Source organism: Salmo trutta, chromosome 13 (assembly GCF_901001165.1).
Source record: "Salmo trutta chromosome 13, fSalTru1.1, whole genome shotgun sequence".
NCBI lineage: Eukaryota > Metazoa > Chordata > Actinopteri > Salmoniformes > Salmonidae > Salmo > Salmo trutta.
Window position 1 is genome coordinate 39975543 of NC_042969.1, and position 19828 is coordinate 39995370.

At 41.8% G+C, this 19828-nt stretch overlaps 1 protein-coding gene across 1 annotated transcript in view; it reads right to left on the bottom strand.

The window, feature by feature from the left end:
- Positions 1 to 5869: 5869 nt before the first annotated feature.
- LOC115205773 (netrin receptor UNC5A) overlaps positions 5870 to 19828 on the bottom strand; it is a 231584-nt gene continuing 217625 nt past the window's right edge. The window contains exons 9-11 of the mRNA XM_029772088.1: positions 15689 to 15853; positions 15196 to 15380; positions 5870 to 6210 (exon numbers count right to left, since the gene is read on the bottom strand). Coding sequence (XP_029627948.1) covers positions 6045 to 6210; positions 15196 to 15380; positions 15689 to 15853 — 516 coding nt within the window. The 3' untranslated portion in view covers positions 5870 to 6044. The remainder of the gene's footprint in view (positions 6211 to 15195; positions 15381 to 15688; positions 15854 to 19828) is intronic.

Below are 19828 nucleotides of genomic sequence, written 5' to 3' on the forward strand. Positions count from 1 at the left end.
TTATAGTAGTGCACTACTTTTTGACCAGAGCCCTATGGGATTCCCTATGGGTCTTATTCCCTATGGGTGCCATGGTCTTAAAGTAGTGCACTAAATAGGGAATAGGGTGCCATTTGAGACGTAACTATGGTAATTCGCTAATGTTGTTCAAAAGATGAAGTGGCCTCAAATGGTATTCAGAAAACTTTGGTTACCAATTCTGCTGACAAACAGTATGTAAAGTGACAACATACAGCTATTATAGAAAAGTATTTACATATTATACTGAACAAAAATATAAATGCAACATTTAAAGGGCTGGTCCCATTTTTCATGAGCTTGAAATAAAAGATTCCAGAAATGTTCCATAAGCACAAAAAGCTTATCTCTTTAAAAATGTGTCCACAAATTTGTTTACATCCCTGTTAGTGAGCTTTTCTCCTTTGCCAAGATAATCCATCCTCCTGACAGGTGTAGCATATCAAGAATCTGATTAAACAGCATGATCATTACACAGGTGCACCTTCTGCTGGGGACAATAAAAGGCCACTCTAAAATGTTATTTTTTTTGTTGTTGTTGCATTTCTGTCTGTAATAAAGCTTTATTGTGGGGGAAAAACTCATTCTGATCCCACCGATTACGACACCCCTGCCCAGTCATGTGAAATCCATAGATTAGGGCCTAATGAATTTATTTCAATTGACTGATTTCCTTCTATGAAATGTAACTCAGTAAAATCTTTAAAATTGTTGCATGTTGCGTTTATAGTTTTGTTCAGTCTACATTATGATGAAGTAGCTATTCCCACAGGGCTTATTCCTCCAGGGTGTTACTGGACTAGTCATGTTGTCAAAGAGCTTGAAGCATCAAAACCAGGAACTATGGACAGAGTAGTCTGTTTTGACTATGTTCTGTAATAATATATTGAACAGATATCATTGACCTGGGTTGTTATGGTTCGTTTGAAAGGGGAGTATTAGTGAAAGAATGCCAGCGTTCAGGAATACTTGGATAAGTCATGACCATCGTTGTTATTCTAGGTAGAGAATAATGGAAAGAGCTATCGCTTATTTCTCACTGCCATTGTGTCCACAAGAAAATAAAAAATAAAAATATATACATTCCAGGTAAACCGACTGGCAATCATGAAATTTCTCTCTCTCTCTCTCTCTCTCTCTCTCTCTCTCTCTCTCTCTCTGCCTCTCTCTCTCTCTGCCTCTCTGTCTACCTCTCTCTATCTCCCTCTCTCTGCCTCTCTCTGCCTCTCTCTCTGCCTCTCTCTCTCTGCCTCTCTCTCTCTCTTTCTCTGCCTTTTTCTCTCTCTGCCTCTCTCTCTTTGCCTCTCTCTCTCTCTCTGCCTCTCTCTCTCGCTCTCTCTCTGCCTCTCTCTCTCTCTGCCTCTTTCTCTCTCTGCCTCTTTCTCTCTCTCTGCCTCTCTCTCTCTCTGCCTCTCTCTCTCTCTACCTCTCTCTCTCTGCCTCTCTGCCTCTCTCTCTCTGCCTCTCTCTCTCTCTGCCTCTCTCTCTCTGCCTCTCTCTCTCTCTCTCACTCTCTTCAACTTTGTGAGACTCTTTCAACACAACCCTGAATCTGAGGACTATGGCCGTTTTCCAAATGACACCCTATCCACTTTATAGTGCACTACTTTTGACCAGAGCCCTTTGGGTCCTATTCCCTATGGGTGCCCTGGTCAAAAGTAGTGCACTATATAGGGAATAGGGTGCCACTTTGTAAATGTACCACTTTGTGAATGAAGATATTATTTTAATGAATTTTAAAGAATGCTTGATTCATTGGATATCAACAAGGCTTAAGATAGTAACAGTAAATAGAGTCTATAGCTGTGTATTCTGTTGACAGTAAATAGAGTCTATAGCTGTGTATTCTGTTGACAGTAAATAGAGTCTATAGCTGTGTATTCTGTTGACAGTAAATAGAGTCTATAGCTGTGTATTCTGTTGACAGTAAATAGAGTCTATAGCTGTGTATTCTGTTGACAGTAAATAGAGTCTATAGCTGTGTATTCTGTTGACAGTAAATAGAGTCTATAGCTGTGTATTCTGTTGACAGTAAATAGAGTCTATAGCTGTGTATTCTTAGTTTCATGGCTAGACTATCTGCCTCATTTGATGTGCTGTTGTGGAAAAGTGTTGTTGGGTAAAGTGGTAAACTCACAGAGGAGGTGCAGTGTTATCAGGTATCCTCTCTGTGTCTCTCCAAGGTGTTAACAAGACATAGGAGACGGGTGACCTGTCTCACACGCAGAGAATAAGAATTCCCCGCCTTCAGCACACAAAGTTATGAATTATGAAAACACTAGGCTGCATAAGTAACTATTTGTTTCGGTGAAAGTAATTTGGGAGAAGATAATTAGTTGTCCGATTTTCTGCCGGCAGTTCTTTCTGTTACATTATTCACCACGGAGGACAAAGGATCTCTTCTGAACTTCCCTTCTGGTTTAAAATGCTGCTTCAACAACCCCTCTCTCACTGGCTTAGTCTGCATCCAAAATGGTGCCCTATGGTCTATACAGGAAGCCATTTCATACACACATACACTACCATTCAAATGTTTGGGGTCACTTAGAAATGTCCTTGTTTTTGAAAGAAAAGCATTAATCAGAAATACAGTGTAGACATTGTTAATGTTGTAAATGACCATTGTAGCTGGAAACATCAGATTTTTTTATGGAATATCTACATAGGCGTACAGAGGTCCATTATCAGCAACCATCACTCCTGTGTTCCAATGGCACGTTGTGTTAGCTAATCCAAGTTTATAATTTTAAAAGGCTAATTGATCATTAGAAAACCCTTTTGCAATTATGTTAGCACAGCTGAAGACTGTTGTTCTGAATGAAGAAGCAATACAACTGGCCTTTAGACTAGTTGAGAATCTGGAGAATCAGCATTTGTGTGTTCGATTACAGGCTCAAAATGGCCAGAAACAAAGAACTTTCTTCTGAAACTCGTCAGTCTATTCTTGTTCTGAGAAATGAAGGCTATTCCATGTTAGAAATTGCCAAGAAACTAAAGATGATGTGTACTACTCCCTTCACTGAACAGCGCAAACTGGCTCTAACCAGAATAGAAAGAGGAGTGGGAGGCCCCGGTGCACAACTGAGCAAGAGAACAAGTACATTAGAGTGTCTGGTTTGAACACAGGAGTGATGGTTGCTGATAATGGGCCTCTGTACGCCTATGTAGATATTCCATAAAAAAATCTGCCGTTTCCAGCTATTAACAACGTCTACACTGTATTTCTGTTCAATTTGATGTTATTTTAAAGGACAAAAAAATATGTTTTTCTTTCAAAAACAAGGAACAAGGAAGTGACCCCAAACTTTTGAACGGTAGTGTATATATGAGAGAGAGAGAGAGAGAGCGAGAGAGAGAGAGAATATTCCCTATCTCACCTTAATAAGCTGAGGAATTTTATAAATACGAAATCTCACCATGAGACATTTGGTACTATTAAATTTGAAAATTGGAAAAATCTACATTAGGTCTTGAGCTTAGAGTAAAACAATTGTAGAAACCCCTTCGGAAATGTATCTAACTGATAACTTAACATTTCCTCTAAAAGGCATACCCAAAAATAGAAAATATTGATTTGAGAGCATTAGAACTGTGGAACGCCTCAACTGATATTACAGACTATGTCACTGTGGTGAGGTTTCACTTTGACTTGATACAGGACTGCGACAAAACAATCTAACAGAATGTCTAGGGAGATGTGTTAGAATCATGACATAAAACCTATCGCCTGCCTAAAAGTCCAGCTCATTTTTTTTTTTACTGCCTGTTTAAACCTTAGGTGATGACAGATGAAGAAACAGATCAGATTACACCACAGGGTTAATGGATGGACAGCGAGTGAAGTGTTATAGACCCTAGTGATAACTTTTGTGGTTTTTTTTCCTTCACAATATGGTCCAGCCAGTTGCAGAAATAAATCGACTCGGATGTTTGACCAGTGACGTAACACTTCAAATTTCTCTGGGAGGTTAAGATATGAGATATTGAACGTGATCATGTTTGTCTCTGACTAAACATAAACAGAAATAATCCAACTTGACATTGTGACATTGTCTTTTCATGATAACCATGGATAATATGATTATTTTGCATATTGTTACTTTGTGGCAAAGTATGGCCCATGTGTTGGTAAATGCTTGTCGGTCACCTCATCCTAAGTCTCTTGGATATAAGGTTATACTTTAATCCTTGATGGCTACTGAACTTGACTTAAACAACATGAAAAGCTCTTTGTGCACCTGTCTGACATAGTTATATACCATACCGTGTACCAGATATCTTCTCCGGTCCTGTGGCATAGTAACTTTGGACCAGGATTCAATCTGATCATGCTTTGTCGAGTACACACCTTTTAAAAAAGGCAAAACCAATTCAGCCGACATCTGCAGCGTTTACCTTGAATGTGAACTCCGCAAATGTGGGGACATTGCGTTTAACAGATGCATTGTCGACAGCGCTATACGGATTGAATCCCTGCCTTACTTTGACAAAAGCACATCACTTAGAAACAACTTCACAGGACCAGCTCCCTCCCAGGTCCTGCTTTCTCCAGACATCCGGGTTCTGAATGGAGACATGGGGGGAAGATAGATCTAACATAACATACATGAACCCTGTTCCCAAATCCCGGTTCTGTTTAGCTCCTCTTGTCTCATAGAGGAGGGGAGAGAGAGGGGGAGTGTTCCGTTCTCCTCTTCTCTCCTCTCTTGTAGGGTAGGGGAGAGAGGGGGAGTGTTCCGTTCTCTTCTTCTCTCCTCTCTTGTAGGGTAGGGGAGAGAGTTCCGTTCTTCTCTCCTCTCCTCTCTTGTAGAGGAGGGGAGAGAGGGGGAGTGTTCTGTTCTTCTCCCCTCTCCTCTCTTGTAGAGGAGGGGAGAGAGAGGGGGAGTGTTCCGTTCTTCTCTCCTCTCTTGTAGAGGAGGGAGAGAGAGGGGGAGTGTTCCGTTCTTCTCTCCTCTCCTCTCTTGTAGAGGAGGGGAGAGAGGGGGAGTGTTCCGTTCTTCTCTCCTCTCTTGTAGAGGAGGGGAGAGAGAGGGGGAGTGTTCCGTTCTTCTCTCCTCTCCTCTCTTGTAGAGGAGGGGAGAGAGGGGGAGTGTTCCGTTCTTCTCTCCTCTCTTGTAGAGGAGGGGAGAGAGGGGGAGTGTTCCGTTCTTCTCCCCTCTCCTCTCTTGTAGAGGAGGGGAGAGAGAGGGGGAGTGTTCCGTTCTTCTCTCCTCTCTTGTAGAGGAGGGGAGAGAGGGGTAGTGTTCCGTTCTTCTCTCCTCTCTTGTAGAGGAGGGGAGAGAGGGGGGGAGTGTTCCGTTCTTCTCTCCTCTCTTGTAGAGGAGGGGAGAGAGGGGGAGTGTTCCGTTCTTCTCCCCTCTCCTCTCTTGTAGAGGAGGGGAGAGAGAGGGGGAGTGTTCCGTTCTTCTCTCCTCTCTTGTAGAGGAGGGGAGAGAGAGGGGGAGTGTTCCGTTCTTCTCTCCTCTCTTGTAGAGGAGGGGAGAGAGAGGGGGAGTGTTTCGTTCTCCTCTCCTCTCTTGTAGGGTAGGGGAGAGAGAGGGGGAGTGTTTTGTTCTCCTCTTGTCTCCTCTCTTGTTGAGGAGGGGAGAGAGAGGGGGAGTGTTCCGTTCTTCTCTTCTCTCCTCTCTTGTAGAGGAGGAGAAAAAGGGGGGGAGCCTTCCGTTCTTCTCTCCTCTTCTCTCTTGTAGAGGAGGGGAGAGAGAGGGGGAGTGTTCCGTTCTTCTCTTCTCTCCTCTCTTGTAGAGGAGGAGAAAAAGGGGGGGAGCCTTCCGTTCTTCTCTCCTCTTCTCTCTTGTAGAGGAGGGGAGAGAGAGGGGGAGTGTTCCGTTCTTCTCTCCTCTCCTCTCTTGTAGAGGAGGAGAGAAAGGGGGGGAGCGTTCTCCTCTCTTGTGTCTGTATATTCTACCCTGTTCCAGTCCTCTCTCTCTTTAGGGGGCCGATCACAAATGGCACCCTATTACCTAGGTAGTCACCTACTTTGGTGCACTATCTAGGGAATAAAGTGCAGTGTTGGAACAGTGCCTGGGCTAGCACTCTCCGTCTGAGACCAGGAAGATCATAGCTTCCTGCTTGCCGATGTCGGCCATGACGGTAGCCAGCTGGTTCAGGTTTCCACTGTGGAAGTGTTGGGCCTCCCACAGATCCAGAATCATACTGGTGGGACTCGCCCTGGACGCAAAGAAACTCATGTGCCTGGAGAGGAGAGGAGTGGAGAGGAGAGGGAGAGAGGGGGAGAGAGGGGAGAGAGGGGGAAGAGAGATATTCATTTTCGTTATTTATTTGATATCTCGTAAAGTTAATTAATCCAGTCATTTTGTCTCTGTGTTGTTTCTTGTCCTATGTTGACGTGTCCTTCCCACAATACTGTGTGATGTGATGAACAACCATCAAGTTACTGACGTACTCTGTGTTCCTCTTCATCCTTACTATACTACACACTCTACTACACTATACTACCATATGCGAAATACTATACTACACTTCACACTGTACTATACTACACACTGTACTATACTACACCATACTATACTACAATATGATACACACTGTACAACACTTCACACCACACTACTACACACCACACTACAATATACCACACACTATACTACAATGTTAGACACTATACTACAATATGCCACCCACTATACTACACTATACTACAATATGTTCGACACTATACTGCAATATGCAACACACTATACTACACTATACTACAATATGTTAGACACTATACTACAATATGCCACACACTATACTACACTATACTACAATATGTTAGACACTATACTACAATATGCCACACACTATACTACACTATACTACAATATGCTACCGACTATACCACACTTCACAATGTACTATACTACGCACTATACTACACTATACATACTACAATATATTGCAATACGTTACTACACACTATACCACGCTATACTACAATATGCTACACCCCATACTACACACTATACTTCCCTTCACAACGTACTACACCACACATTATACAACACTATACTACACTATGCTACACTATACTACCCGTCTTAATGTACTATGCTACGCACTATACCACACTTCACAATGTACTATACTACACACTATACTACACTGTACTACAATATACTGTACTATACAACACACCACACTATGCTACACACCATACTACACTTCAGAATATACTATACTACACACTATACTACACTATACAACATTATGCTACACACTATACTACACCTCACACTACTATACTACACACTGTACTACACACTATACTACACTATACTACGCTATAACTACACTACACAATGCTGCACACCACACTATACTACACACTGTACTATACTACACTATATTACACTGCACCACACTATGCTACACACTATACTACACTACACACTATACAACACTATACTACATTACGCACTATACTACACAATGCTGCACTCTGTACTACACTATACTACACTATGCTTAGCTACACACTATACTACACCATACTACACTACACACTATACTACACTATGCTATGCTACACACTATACTACACCACACTATATTACACTATACTACACTACGCTACACACTATACTACACTATGCTACACCACTCACTATACTACACACTATACTACACTGAACCACACTATACAACACTTTGCTATGCTACACACTATACTACATGCCACTACATTATACTGCGCTACACACTATACTACACTATGCTACACCACTCACTATACTACACACGTACTCCAATATGCTACACTATACTACACACTATACTACACACTGTACTACACACTGTACTACACTATACCACACACTATACTACACACTGTACTACACTATGCTTCACTATACTACACTATACCACACACTATACTACACTGTGCTACACTATGCTACACCATACCACACTATACCACACCATACTACACACTATACTACACACTGTACTACACTATACTACACTATGCTACACTATACTACACACTGTGCCACACTATGCTACACCATACTACACTATACCGCACTATACTACACACTATACTACACACTGTACTACACTATACTACACTATGCTACACTATACCACACACTATACTACACACTGCACTACACTATGCTACGCCATACTACATTATACCACACTATACTATGCACTATACTACACGCTGTACCACACTATACTACACTATGCTACACTATACTACACACTGTACTACACTATGCTACATTATGCTACACACTATACTACACACTGTACTACACCATACTGCGCTATGCTACACTATACTACGCACTGTACTACACTATACTACACTATACTACACTATACCACATCATTCTGTCGCGATCTCTTCATCCTCACAAAACATTACTTGTTGACTACAGTACTCATGTCATCTAGTTCTTAAGAAAATGATTTCTATTTTTTGCACTGTACTACACTATGCTACACCATACTACACTATACCACACTATACTACAGGCTGTACTACACTATGCTACGCTACGCTATCATACACTATACTACACTATACTGCACCATGCTACACCCTGTACTACACTATACTACACTGTACTGCACTATTCTACACACTGTACTACACTGCACACTATACTACACTATACAGTATTACACTATATTACATTCCACTATACTACACTATATTACACTATACTATACTATACTTAAGCAATAAGGCCCGAAGGGGTGTGATATATGGCCAATATACCACGGCTAAGGGCTGTTATTAAGCACGACGCAACGCGGAGTGCCTGGACACAGGCCTTAGCCGTGGTATATTGGCCATATATCACAAACCCCCGAGGTGCCTTATTGCTATTATAAACTGGTTACCAACGTAATTAGAGCAGTAAAAATGTTATGTCATACCCGTGGTATACGGTCTGATATACTACAGCTTTCAGCCAATCAGCATTCAGGGCTCGAACCACCCAGTTAAAAATATATTATACTTCTGCAAGCCATTCATTTTAGATGTCTTATCTCTTCCCCTTCAGCAGTTAGGATCCTCCTTTTTTTGCATTTGATTATAAAACTGTCCATTAATCCAACATAAATCGCACATAAAACTTTTAATAAATCCCATAAAGAACGTTGACATTTAAGTAGGAAATGAACTTTTCTGCTTCCAGGCCCTTGACCTTTCAGATCAAACCCAACCAATCAATAGGCCTAAATGCAGTGACCCCTGTCCTTTCTCACATGTTGTCTGTGTTCCAAATGGCACCCTATTCCCTATACAGTGCACTACATTTTGACAAGAGCCTTAAGGGACTCCCTATGGGCCCTGGCCAGAAGTAGTACACCGTATAGGGATGGAATAGGGTGCGGTTTGGGACACGGACCAGTCCTTCAGCTCAGTAGTGTATGTGATGTGGAGGATGACCGCGTCTAGTATCTTCCTCCCAGAGGTATCTGGAGTGGTTTGTTCCATGTAATGGCCTTTTTCTGATCCTCTACTGTCTAGGGACTTAAGGGTTGTTGTGTACTACTTCAAGCTGAGGGGGGAAACTAGCCTAGAGGTTGGGGTAGAGGGTTGGGGGTCGGGTTGTGAGGAGAGGTTGGAGGGTAGAGGAAGACCAGCAAGCCTGTCAGTCCTTCAGTCCTTCAGCTTCACCTTGAGAACGGTTGGATAGGGAGCACAGCTAGACCTTTGTAATTCTCCACTCTCTCCTGTTAACCTACTGGCTCAGTTGGTAGAGCATGGTGTTTGCAACGCCAGGGTTGTGGGTTCGATTTCCACAGGGGACCAGTACGGGGGAAAAAATGTATGAAATGAAATGTATGCATTCACTACTGTAAGTTGCTCTGGATAAGAGTGTCTGCTAAATGACTAAAATGTAAATGTAAAATCACTTAAATGGAATGACAAAGCGTTCAGACTATTTTACAGGCTTATTTTCAGCGAGGGTGTGTGTGTGTTTGGACATCAAACACACAGGCAGGCAGGTGGGAGAAGGTACTGTATTGTATTCTACAGTAACACATCACCTCACCATCCCAGCCGCCATACAGGGCCACAGCTAACAGGGCCACAGCTAACAGGGCCACAGCTAACAGAGCCACAGCTAACGGGCCCACAGCTAACAGGGCCACAGCTAACGGGGCCCACAGCTAAAAGGGCCACAGCTAACGGGGCCACAGCTAACAGGGCCAAAGCTAACAGGCCCACAGCTAACAGGGCCACAGCTAACGGGCCCACAGCTAACGGGCCCACAGCTAACAGGGCCACAGCTAACGGGCCCACAGCTAACAGGGCCACAGCTAACGGGCCCACAGCTAACAGGCCCACAGCTAACAGGCCCACAGCTAACAGGCCCACAGCTAACAGGCCCACAGCTAACAGGCCCACAGCTGAGACCATGATTTGTAGTAAACTGTACCAGTGAACCAATATGTTTAAATTGTCATTAAAAAAGGACTGTGTGGAGATTACAATGTGTTTTTCACATTACAGGGTGAAACATCAGTTTACAGTATCTGGTGTACTGCAGAAACAGCCTTTCATACACTGTCCTGTATAGTAGAGAGAAACAGCCTTTCATACACTGTTCTGTATAGTAGAGAGAAACAGCCTTTCATACACTGTCCTGTATAGTAGAGAGAAACAGCCTTTCATACACTGTTTTGTATAGTAGAGAGAAACAGCCTTTCATACACTGTCCTTTATAGTAGAGAGAAACAGCCTTTCATACACTGTCCTGCATAGTAGAGAGAAACAGCCTTTCATACACTGTCCTGTATAGTAGGGAGAAACAGCCTTTCATACACTGTTCTGTATAGTAGGGAGAAACAGCCTTTCACATCACACTGTTCTGTATAGTAGGGAGAAACAGCCTTTCATACACTGTTCTGTATAGTAGGGAGATAAAATTAAATATTGACATTTGATGTTTTATCGATTGGTCACGTTTACCTCTGTCTGCTTGTATTCACACACACACACACACACACACACACACACACACACACACACACACACACACACACACACACACACACACACACACACACACACACACACACACACACGATCCCAGATTGCCCCTTTACCCGACAGAAGACACGTTCCTTTAAGATCCCAGATTGCCCCTTTACCCGACAGAAGAGAGTTTCCTTAAAACCTGTTGGGGCTAGGGGGCAGTATTGAGAAATTTTGAAAAAAATATGTGCCCATTTTTAACTGCCTCCTACACCAACTCAGAAGCTAGGATATGCATATTATTAACACATTCGGATAGAAAACACTCTGAATTTTCTAAAACAGTTTGAATGGTGTCTGTAAGTATAACAAAACTCATATTGCAGGCAAAAACCTGTGAAAAATAGATTTTAAAAAATGTGCATTTTGTGACTGTACTATTTAGTGTCATTGTTTTATAGATACCACAGTGAGAAAGGCTTCATTTCGCAACTCCTACGGCTTCCACTAGATGTCAACGATCTTTATAAAGTTGTTTGAAGCGTCTATGATTAACAGAGAGCAAATTAGAATGCAGGGAAGTTGACATGTCGTCACTTCATTTTTTCACGCCTGCGCATAAATCTGAGAAGAGTGCATTTGTCATAATCGTTTTTCTAGACACAGGATAGGTTGTGTGAAAATATTACTGATGTTTACTGATGTTTCACGTTAAAAATGGACCAAAAGATTGATGCTAAACAACGTTTGACATGTTTGAACGAACGTAAATAGATTATTTACTAGGTTTTTTTAGCTTTTCAGCGTGATTTTACACCCCCACCACCACGTTTTGTGGGAGCCTACTGAATGCTAACTACTTGGTGTTATTTGGACATAAATTATGAACTTTGTCAAAAGAAACCACATTTGTTCTGGACCTGGGATTCCTGGCAGTGCCTTCTGATGGAGATACTCAAAGGTAAGGGGATTTTTACAATGTTATTATGATATTAGATGCTGCTAACCTGTATAGCCTAGCCTATTGTTATTAGCATAGTACCCCGTTTATTGCAAAATGTGATTTCCCAGTAAAGTTATTTTGAGATCTGGCCATTCGGTAGCAATTACGAGATGATAATATATTATTCTTTGAATGACAATATTATAATTTACCAATGTTTTCGAATAGTAATTCCGTGATTTGTAACGCTGGATTCACTAGCAGCATTCGAGCCGAAAAAAATTCTGAATTTCACCGCGACTGTAAATGCTGTTTTTGGATATAAATATGAACTTGATGGAACTAAAAATGCATGTATTGTATAACATAATGTCCTATGAGTGTCATCTGATGCAGATTGTCAAAGGTAAGTGCATAATTCTAGCTGGTTTTCTGTCTGTGTTGATGCACTTCTTTGAATTGGCTAAACATTACACACAGCTATTGTCAATGTACTCTCCTAACATAACCTAACTTTATGCATTCTCCGTAAAGCCTCTTTGAAAATCGGACAACGTGGTTAGATTTAGGAGATGTATCTTTCAAATGGAGGAAAATAGTTGATTATTTGAGTATTTGAAATGATTAGACTCTTGCAGTTTTGAATTCCCCGCCATGGTCACATGACATTGAATCCCAATACCGGGATAAGATCCTGCCCCCTGGCCCCAACAGATCCCAGATTGCCCCTTTACCCGACAGAAGAGAGCTTCCTTTAAAATCCCAGATTGCCCCTTTACCCAACAGAAGAGAGTTTCCTTTAAAATCCCAGATTGCCCCTTTACCCAACAGAAGAGAGTTTCCTTTAAGATCCCAGATTGCCCCTTTACCCGACAGAAGACACGTTCTTTTAAGGGAACTAAATGGGAATGGATTAGGTTGAGGCAATCAAGGATAATTGGACCTGTACTGAGCCAATCAGGGATAATTGGACCTGTACTGCACCAGGCCAATGTGTAATTAATGGAGGTAAATCCAGCTGATGAGACAAGTGTACGTAATAGACTTCATTACCAGGAGGAAGTTACATTGGAAGGTAATTGATCAGTGTTTTCTCTCTGATTCTTTACTATTTAAAAGAAGCCTGATTTAAATGAGAAATTTACTGGGCCAAATTAGCTGTGTAAAATCATGTTAAATGGGAGAGGCATTGGCCCAGTCCCAAACCAATATCGAAACTCTATACCTAGGCCCAGTCCCAAACCAATATTGAATCTCTATACCTAGGCCCAGTCCCAAACCAATATTGAATCTCTATACCTAGGCCCAGTCCCAAAACAATACTGAATATCTATACCTAGGCCCAGTCCCAAACCAATATTGAATCTCTATACCTAGGCCCAGTCCCAAACCAATATTGAATCTCTATACCTAGGCCCAGTCCCAAACCAATACTGAATATCTATACCTAGGCCCAGTCCCAAACCAATATTGAATCTCTATACCTAGGCCCAGTCCCAAACCAATATTGAATCTCTATACCTAGGCCCAGTCCCAAACCAATACTGAATATCTATACCTAGGCCCAGTCCCAAACCAATATTGAATCTCTATACCTAGGCCCAGTCCCAAACCAATACTGAATATCTATACCTAGGCCCAGTCCCAAACCAATATTGAATCTCTATACCTAGGCCCAGTCCCAAACCAATACTGAATATCTATACCTAGGCCCAGTCCCAAACCAATACTGAATATCTATACCTAGGCCCAGTCCCAAACCAATACTGAATCTCTATACCTAGGCCCAGTCCCAAACCAATATTGAATCTCTATACCTAGGCCCAGTCCCAAACAACATAGAATCTCTATACCTAGGCCCAGTCCCAAACCAATATTGCATCTCTATACCTAGGCCCAGTCTCAAACCAATACTGAATATCTATACCTAGGCCCAGTCCCAAACCAATATTGAATCTCTATACCTAGGCCCAGTCCCAAACAACATAGAATCTCTATACCTAGGCCCAGTCCCAAACCAATATTGCATCTCTATACCTAGGCCCAGTCCCAAACCAATATTGCATCTCTATACCTAGGCCCAGTCCCAAACCAATACTGAATATCTATACCTAGGCCCAGTCCCAAACCAATATTGAATCTCTATACCTAGGCCCAGTCCCAAACAACATAGAATCTCTATACCTAGGCCCAGTCCCAAACCAATATTGCATCTCTATACCTAGGCCCAGTCCCAAACCAATACTGAATATCTATACCTAGGCCCAGTCCCAAACCAATATTGAATCTCTATACCTAGGCCCAGTCCCAAACAACATAGAATCTCTATACCTAGGCCCAGTCCCAAACCAATATTGAATCTCTATACCTAGGCCCAGTCCCAAACCAATATTGAATTTCTATACCTAGGCCCAGTCCCAAACCAATATAGAATCTCTATAGCTAGGCCCAGTCCCGAACCAATATTGAATCTCTATACCTAGGCCCAGTCCCAAACCAATATTGAACCTCTATACCTAGGCCAAGTCCAAAAGCAATCTCTTAGGGCCTTGTTCACTCCCCCTAGGGTTATGTTTAGGGTCGGTGGTTATGGTTAGTTACCTGTCCAGTTTGAGTCTCTAGTTTAGGGTCGGTGGTTATGGTTCGTCCCCTGTCCAGTTTGAGTCTCTAGTTTAGGGTCGGTGGTTATGGTTAGTCACCTGTCCAGTTTGAGTCTCTAGTTTAGGGTCGGTGGTTATGGTTACCACCTGTCCAGTTTGAGTCTCTAGTTTAGGGTCGGTGGTTAGGGTTCTTTACCTGTCCAGTTTGAGTCTCTAGTTTAGGGTCGGTGGTTATGGTTAGTCACCTGTCCAGTTTGAGTCTCTAGTTTAGGGTCGGTGGTTATGGTTAGTCACCTGTCCAGTTTGATTCTCTAGTTTAGGGTCGGTGGTTATGGTTAGTCACCTGTCCAGTTTGAGTCTCTAGTTTAGGGTCGGTGGTTAGGGTTCGGTACCTGTCCAGTTTGAGTCTCTAGTTTAGGGTCGGTGGTTATGGTTAGTCACCTGTCCAGTTTGAGTCTCTAGTTTAGGGTCGGTGGTTAGGGTTCGTTACCTGTCCAGTTTGAGTCTCTAGTTTAGGGTCGGTGGTTATGGTTAGTCACCTGTCCAGTTTGAGTCTCTAGTTTAGGGTCGGTGGTTAGGGTTCGTTACCTGTCCATTTTGAGTCTCTAGTTTAGGGTCGGTGGTTATGGTTCGCCACCTGTCCAGTTTGAGTCTCTAGTTTAGGGTCGGTGGTTAGGGTTCGTTACCTGTCCAGTTTGAGTCTCTGGGCCAACAGTCTCCAATCGGCCCCGTTGGGACAAGGTGTATCCAGGCTGCTGCAGATCTTCTGCCTGATGAGATAGGGGATCTGGAAAGCACTGGGTCCTGCTAGAGCTGACCCGCTAGGGTTAGTGTCCATCAGCAGGAACTCCGGGTCCAGTGGCCGACTGTCCTATTGGGCCAGATGAATATATAAAAGGTTATATAGGAACATACAGAGATATACACAAAGAGAGAGTTCCAGCCATACACGTCCTGTATAGCTACGAGCCGTGAACTATATAGTCCAGGGGACTGCTGTCTTCTTAGGTCATATGAACCAAATAAAAACAGGATTAGAGTATAGACAGTAGTAGCCACACACATATTAAAGAACTGTATTGTTAAGAGCCAAAAAAGAGTCCATCTCTTTGAATAACATATTAACACATATCTTGGAGAGGCACATTGCGGAAATACATCAGATGTGACCTGTGTTACCTTGGCGATGTTGAAGTCGAGGCTGAAGCTCTGTCCCTCCCCCTCTACCTGCCAGACACACAGCTGACAGGTGAGCTCACAGGTACTGAGGTTGAGCCGCTCCAGGGTGAAGGTACAGTGGAGGAACCGCTGGGAACCGTTCCAGATGTGGTAGAATGGGATCTCCTAGAGAACAAGAACAGAATAACATTACGGTCTAGAACACAACACAATACGACCATTATAAAGTAAGGTTTCAGATGTGACAAGCTGACCCGTGAGCAGGAGCTTATCATTATCTTAGTTGACTTATATTAGCGGAGAAAGACAGGTACCCAAATAGCCTGGTTCTAAATGAGTAGATATGCCAGGTTGTTGAGTAGGATAGTTGAGTTCTGAGAGAGGAAGAAAAACAGGTCTCTGTTCCTGAATGGATTACGACTACATGAAGCTACCATAACTTTTTTCACCCCAAATATTTTTTTAAAAGTGACTAGCTTTTAATAGCAGAACTTTGTGATACCAAAGCTCCAGCTCTTCTCTTTATAAACCAGTCAGGTACCAGCTGACTGTCTGATAGAATTTATTCATGACTAAAACTTTCTCCATCTCTCACTGTTGCTCCATATTCATGTCTCAGAGAAGCACTGAGGTAAGGCAGAGAGGTATAGTATGTCAGACAAAATGAGACCGAAACTAGCAGAGGGGTAAGGTGAGAGAGAGAGAGGGGGGGTAATAGAGAGAGATAGAGAGGGGGGGTAATAGAGAGAGATAGAGAGGGGGGTAATAGAGAGAGATAGAGAGGGGGGTAATAGAGAGAGATAGAGAGGGGGGGTAATAGAGAGAGCTAGAGGGGGGGTAATAGAGAGAGATAGAGAGGGGGAGTAATAGAGAGAGATAGAGAGGGGGGTAATAGAGAGAGACATGGGGGTAAGGCATACACATCCCGGGCCTTAACCAAGCATACATATATACTAACTAGTATCTAACCATTCATATATACTAACTAGTGTCTAACCATACATATATACTAACTAGTACCTAACCATACAGTATATACTAACTAGTATCTAACCATACATATATACTAACTAGTATCTAAACATTCATATCTACTAACTAGTATCTAACCATACATATATACTAACTAGTACCTAACCATACAGTATATACTAAGTAGTATCTAACCATACATATATACTAACTAGTATCTAACCATTCATATATACTAACTAGTATCTAACCATACAGTATATACTAACTAGTATCTAACCATTCATATATACTAACTAGTGTCTAACCATACATATATACTAACTAGTACCTAACCATACAGTATATACTAACTAGTATCTAACCATACATATATACTAACTAGTATCTAACCATTCATATCTACTAACTAGTATCTAACCATACATATATACTAACTAGTACCTAACCATACAGTATATACTAAGTAGTATCTAACCATACATATATACTAACTAGTATCTAACCATTCATATATACTAACTAGTATCTAACCATACAGTATATACTAACTAGTATCTAACCATTCATATATACTAACTAGTGTCTAACCATACATATATACTAACTAGTACCTAACCATACAGTATATACTAACTAGTATCTAACCATACATATATACTAACTAGTATCTAACCATTCATATCTACTAACTAGTATCTAACCATACATATATACTAACTAGTATCTAACCATTCATATCTACTAACTAGTATCTAACCATACATATATACTAACTAGTATCTAAGCATACAGTATATACTAACTACTATCTAACCATTCTTATATACTAACTAGTATCTAACCATTCTCATATACTAACTAGTATCTAACCATTCTCATATACTAGCTAGTATCTAACTATTCATATCTACTAACTAGTATCTAACCATACATATATACTAACTAGTATCTAAGCATACAGTATATACTAACTAGTATCTAACCATTCATATCTACTAACTAGTATCTAACCATACATATATACTAACTAGTACCTAACCATACAGTATATACTAAGTAGTATCTAACCATACATATATACTAACTAGTATCTAACTATTCATATTTACTAACTAGTATCTAACCATACATATATACTAACTAGTATCTAAGCATACAGTATATACTAACTACTATCTAACCATTCTTATATACTAACTAGTATCTAACCATACAGTATATACTAAGTAGTATCTAACCATACAGTATATACTAACTAGTATCTAACTATTCATATCTACTAACTAGTATCTAACCATACATATATACTAACTAGTATCTAAGCATACAGTATATACTAACTACTATCTAACCATTCTTATATACTAACTAGTATCTAACCATTCTCATATACTAACTAGTATCTAACCATTCTCATATACTAACTAGTATCTAACCATTCTTATATACGAACTAGTATCTAACTATTCATATCTACTAACTAGTATCTAACCATTCATATCTACTAACTAGTATCTAACCATTACCAGTCATTTCCCCTACAAATCAGCCGGGCTAGACAATAAGGACCCTCTCTTTCTAAAATGATCCGCCGCAATTGTTGCAACCCCTATTACTAGCCTGTTCAACTTCTCTTTCGTATCGTCTGAGATCCCTAAAGATTGGAAAGCTGCCGCGGTCATCCCCCTCTTCAAAGGGGGCGACACCCTAGACCCAAACTGTTACAGATCTATATCTATTCTACCCTGCCTTTCTAAAGTCTTCGAAAGCCAAGTTAAAAAACAGATCACCGACCATTTCGAATCCCACAGTACCTTCTCCGCTATGCAATCTGGTTTCCGAGCTGGTCATGGGTGCACCTCAGCCACACTCAAGGTCCTAAACGATATCATAACCGCCATCGATAAAAGACAATACTGTGCAGCTGTGTTCATCGACCTGGCCAAGGCTTTCGACTCTGTCAATCACCGCATTCTTATCGGCAGACTCAACAGCCTTGGTTTCTCAAATGACTGCCTCGCCTGGTTCACCAACTACTTCTCAGACAGAGTTCAGTGTGTCAAATCGGAGGGCCTGTTGTCCGGACCTCTGGCAGTCTCTATGGGGGTGCCACAGGGTTCAATTCTTGGGCCGACTCTTTTCTCTGTATACAACAATGATGTCGCTCTTGCTGCTGGTGATTCTCTGATCCACCTCTACGCAGACAACACCATTCTGTATACATCTGGCCCTTCTTTGGACACTGTGTTAACTAACCTCCAGACGAGCTTCAATGCCATACAACTCTCCTTCCGTGGCCTCCAACTGCTCTTAAATGCAAGTTAAACTAAATGCATGCTCTTCAACCGATCGCTGCCCGCAACTGCCCGCCCGTCTAGCATCACTACTGTGGACGGTTCTGACTTAGAATATGTGGACAACTACAAATACCTAGGTGTCTGGTTTGACTGTAAACTCTCCTTCCAGACCCACATTAAGCATCTCCTTTCCAAAATCAAATCTAGAATTGGCTTCCTATTTCGCAACAAAGCATCCTTTACTCATGCTGCCAAACATATCCTCGTAAAACTGACTATCCTACCGATCCTTGACTTCGGCAATGTCATTTACAAAATAACCTCCAACACTCTACTCAGCAAATTGGATGCAGTCTATCACAGTGCCATCTGTTTTGTCACCAAAGCCCCATTTAGTACCCACCACTGCAACCTGTATGCTCTCGTTGGCTGGTCCTCGCTTCATATTCGTCACCAAACCCACTGGCTCCAGGTCATCTATAAGTCTATGCTAGGTAAAGCCCCACCGTAACTCAGCTCAGTGGTCACCATAGCAGCACCCACCCGTAGCACGCGCTCCAGGAGGTATATCTCACTGGTCACCCCCAAAGCCAACTCCTCCTTTGGCCACCTTTCCTCCCAGTTCTCTGCTGCCAATGACTGGAACGAATTGCAAAAATCACTGAAGCTGGAGACTCATATCTCCCTCACTAACTTTAAGCATCAGCTGTCAGAGCAGCTCACAGATCACTGCACCTGTACACAGCCCATCTGGAAATCGCCCACCTCATCCCCATATTGTTATTTATTTTTTTGCTCCTTTGCACCCCAATATCTCTACTTGCACATTCATCTTCTGCTCATCTATCACTCCAGTGTTTAATTGCTA